At 36.2% G+C, this 4,133-nt stretch overlaps 2 protein-coding genes across 2 annotated transcripts; both read right to left on the bottom strand.

Annotated features, from left to right (window-relative positions):
* On the bottom strand, nt 1-1,088 carry LOC133517939 (small nuclear ribonucleoprotein-associated protein B-like). Its single transcript, XM_061851422.1, has 2 exons — nt 952-1,088; nt 1-789 (listed from the first exon to the last, which is right to left on the bottom strand). Exons 1-2 carry the CDS (start codon nt 952-954, stop codon nt 229-231), a joined length of 564 nt encoding a protein of 187 aa, XP_061707406.1. The 5' UTR covers nt 955-1,088; the 3' UTR covers nt 1-228.
* A 1,755-nt stretch (nt 1,089-2,843) lies between these two features.
* LOC133518233 (uncharacterized) lies at nt 2,844-4,133 on the bottom strand. Its single transcript, XM_061851865.1, has 2 exons — nt 3,083-4,133; nt 2,844-2,871 (listed from the first exon to the last, which is right to left on the bottom strand). The coding sequence occupies exons 1-2, from the start codon at nt 4,099-4,101 to the stop codon at nt 2,844-2,846; spliced, it is 1,047 nt and encodes a 348-aa protein (XP_061707849.1). The 5' UTR covers nt 4,102-4,133.

The raw sequence follows: 4,133 nt of genomic DNA, 5'->3' as shown, positions 1-4,133 counted from the left end.
TAAGGTTTAATTATTTATTACTTATAAAGTACAGTTAAAATTTGGTTACTCATTACATTCATTTTTGTATCCAGTACCAGTATCCTTACCAAGCTTGTAGTCTCATGAGATAATACTTCACGGAACTCTAAATGGGATAAAGAGCAGTTATAAAAACACACTCCAATGTTTGTTAACATAATTACCTTAGTCTAGCATAAAGCTAGTAATCACAAATCACTGCACTCACTAATATCTGCCTCTCATTGGAGGGCCTCTGCCTCCTGGACCCCCACGACCCATGCCAGGCGGAGCCCCCATCATGCCTGGAGGTGGACCTCCCATCATGGGGCCACCACGCATCTGAGGAGGTGCTGACAGTTGTCCACGGCCTCCTGGAGCCATGTGTTGATGCGAGGGCCCCCCGACTCCACGCGCTGGTCCCTGGAGTCCTGGCGGAGCGCCACCAGGGCCTGCGCCACGACCAGCCGCACGGCCACCACCAGGGCCGCCCATAGCGCCGGGCAGCGGAACGCGAGGTAAGCCTTCTTCAGGAGGAGGTGGTCCTTCGATTGTCAGCGAAACAATATTTTCACCACGAAGTAATACGAATCCTAAAGTCCTCTTCTCCTCTCTGTCAGCGGCTTTAGTTTTGGACTTGATTTTTCTAAATTCTTCGCAGTCTCCTAATATAAGATTCATATGTTTGTCAAAGGCCTTGAATGTTCCAATAAATGTTCGAGAGTCTTGAAGTATAACTCGAACTCTATAGTTGATATGCTGCTGCATCTTATTATTCTTTCCGATAGTCTGAAAATAATGCATGATTATTAACAATCTTTATTAACAAATTACCAGCTAATCGAACCGGGAGAACCGGCGTCCAAAGTTACCATCATAAAATAATAGTTAAAAATAACTATGTGAAATTAAACTGTACAATACTTATAAATGTATGACACTATTACACACCATTTTGGATAACTGATTGTTTCACAATATTTCGATTTCAGAGCTTGAAAACACAACAAGCCAGCTCTAAGCGGTAAAAAGTGACAGTTAGCTACAAACAAATATGGCGGCACCGCGCCAGTGCTGCCAGATGAAAAAATCTAATCAGCGCTGACAGCGGTGCACTAAGCGCTAGATTCGAATATATTCACGAGCCATTAAAGCGCTAAATCGGCTCAAACGAGTCAATAAAGCGCTATAGTGAGATTATTCTAACATCACATATTTGACACATGACAGCACCCATATAATGTAAATTATGATCCATTCACATAATTAAAAACAAAACCACGCAATTATAATATGTCTTTCGTTACCACTTAACACTTAAACTACACTCACTTTTTGAATGTAATTATGCTTATAGTTATTTTTTTCGCATCGTATATCTGAAGTATTTAACAATAATAAATCACTGCACAAAGGTTTACGTCCTAAGGGTCTTTTTTTTTAAACCAGCGTTGTGGTCAAATCATTTTTTCGATTCGGGTAACATATTCGTAAGTTAAAGATAATCGATAAAATCTATATATTTATAACCTACAGAAAATACAAAAATAAGGTATTATAACTAAGAAAACATTAATTTAAACAAATACTTTTAAAAATCCATTATAATAATAGATCTTTACCGTACGATTTGCAAAAAATATGTCGATTTCTGAGCGGAACAAATTTGACGTCAAAATCATTCGTTTGTCAAATGTCAAATGCGCACTCTGTCGAAATTTCTCCGCCTTACTGTGCGCATATTCCGTTTCTTTTCGTATTTTTCACCTGGCTTTATTTTTGGATTCTTCTCTTTCACATCTGGTTACCTGGGCTCGTATTTTTGGACTTTGACTTTGCTTGCATTTGAATTTAGTTGACTTTGGACCTAAAAATGCTTGATTTTGCTAATACTAAGTAGTCACTAGCAGTATAATTTGCATGTATGACTGCTGTGCAGGTTCCTAATATTGATTTTTTATATAGGTAATCGATTCGATCTCACAAATCGTAACTGTAATCGATCCGATTGCTGGATTTGACATATTATGTTGTCTTAGCCACATCACTTCAAACATCAAATGTCATGTGTCAAATATGTGATGTTGATGTTAATCTCACTATAAATTCGAACTTTTAACTGAATGGCTTTTTAGACGATCAGTGTGATTAAATAATCTCTCATACTAAACATGGGCTGTAACCATGAACTCTTAAAACAATTTTGATAAAGGTTTGGAAGCGAGACGCAGATTGCGACTCGTATAAACGCATCTCGTTTACGGCTCCGTTGTTTTGCTCTATGTGTTTAGTATGGTAGATTGTGTAATCACATTGATCGTGGAAAAAGCGTCATACGCACGACAAAAATAAAATAAAATACGAAGTGATTGTAGTGAAAAACAACTTTTTATTACAATAATAAAATTTAGAAGAGAAAACATAATAATATTATTCTATACCTACAGTTTGGGTATAGTAAATTCAACTTTAAGTAAAAAAAAATTAAAATTCTTCTTCCATCATAGCTGAAGTCGAGGGTCCAGGCTGGTTAGGTTCAGTAGTATTTACTTTATATTTTTCGGATGATCCTATCTTACTTAAAATATCAGCTGGTAGTTGATAATTATAACAGTTGCTGTTAACCGCGGTTAATCCTGTTCTTATTAATAGGATGGCGTTAATAGTTTTTAAATGCAATGCATTTCGCAACTTGCTTTTAACCACATTCATTAAGCTAAACACCCGCTCAATATCAGCATTTGAATGTGGCAAACTCATTATTTTTGTCGCGACAATGAATAAGTCTTTATATGGACAACATCCAGCTGCATCCCTCGACTGTTGAACTTCTGTCCAGAACTTCACTGTATCTTCGGTATTTTCCCAGTTCTGTAGGATAACAGTTTGCCACTGGTGTATAACATTATCCATATTTTCTGTGTAACCCAGACTTTCCAAAACTTGTATAAAGTTATCAATATTTCTATTTGGTTTTAAAATGATGGAAACAGATAATGCCATAGAGTTTTTAAGTAGTTTTAAATTTTCAGGCAGTCTTTGTTGCAGCTCATTTATAAGTTTAATAATAAAATCAACACACCTCGTCTTCATTGCTTTTTTTTCAGCCTCATTCAATGAAGACTCGTTCATCTCTTTCTCAAATAAATAACCAAGGTATGGTGACATAGACAGATGTTCTTTCACATTAATGCTTTCGAATTGCATTCCCGGTTGCGCTATTATTATTTTCGTGCACATGTTTCGTATCAAATCATGTAGTGTATTGTAGAGCAGACATGGGTCAGAACTTTTGTTTTCAAAAGTTTTTATTGCCCCTTGTAAATTATTAAGTATTCCACACAAAAACTGCAAATAAATTTTGTTTCTTTCATCGTTGTACATGTTATATAATAATTCGGCTTGGTAGCAATTTTCACGAGTTCTCATTAATTGAAAGTGTAATTTTAGTTCTATCCATTGACTTAAGATTCTGGTTACCGCAGGTTCAATTGACAGCCATCGTGTATCACAAGCTTTTAAGATCTTAAGTGGCTCCTGTCCACAGTTTATCGCTTCATATATATTTTTATATTCGTTTTTTCGTTTCGGTGAAAGCTTGAACCAATTGTGAGTTTCTCTTATCATAAATTCTATATTTCTTGGTATAGTCTCACATGACGCATGTGACACTGCCAATTGAATCGAATGGCAGACACATCTTATCAACACTAGATTGGGTAAAGCATACCTTTCCTGCAATATTTTATGGACACCTGCGTTTACTCCAGTCATAACCGAAGCATTATCTGTTCCGATTCCAATTAACTTGCTTTTATCAAGTTTAAAAGCTTCAAGTTGTGCTGTTAACGCCGAAACTATTCCTTCGGCATCTGCAGATTCCAATTCAACCAGCCCTAAGAATGTGGAAACTATTTCGTTGCGACTGCTGCTAAAATATTTAACAACAATACCGAGATATTTTCGAACAGAAACATCAGTAGATTCATCTATAATCAAGCTATACGAATTATCACCAATATCATTTCTCAAAGAATCTTTAAAATGAGGTGCTAATACTTCCTGAATTATTGCTGTACATTTCGTTCGGTGCAATTTCATTTCTGTAGTAGCCTTAGAATCCGAAAATTTAT

The sequence above is a fragment of the Cydia pomonella genome, chromosome 5, assembly GCF_033807575.1.
Source record: "Cydia pomonella isolate Wapato2018A chromosome 5, ilCydPomo1, whole genome shotgun sequence".
Taxonomy (NCBI): domain Eukaryota; kingdom Metazoa; phylum Arthropoda; class Insecta; order Lepidoptera; family Tortricidae; genus Cydia; species Cydia pomonella.
Note: the sequence above shows the minus strand (reverse complement) of the source record. Positions and strands in the feature narration are given on the sequence as shown.

Bases quoted from the DNA above. Each gene is read 5' to 3' on its own strand.
- LOC133518233 (XM_061851865.1), bottom strand. From the start codon at position 4,101: ATGAAATTGCACCGAACGAAATGTACAGCAATAATTCAGGAAGTATTA. The intron at 2,872-3,082 runs GTGTGTTGATTT...GTTATCCTACAG, and splicing joins AAAAAAGCAATGAAGACGAG to AACTGGGAAAATACCGAAGA.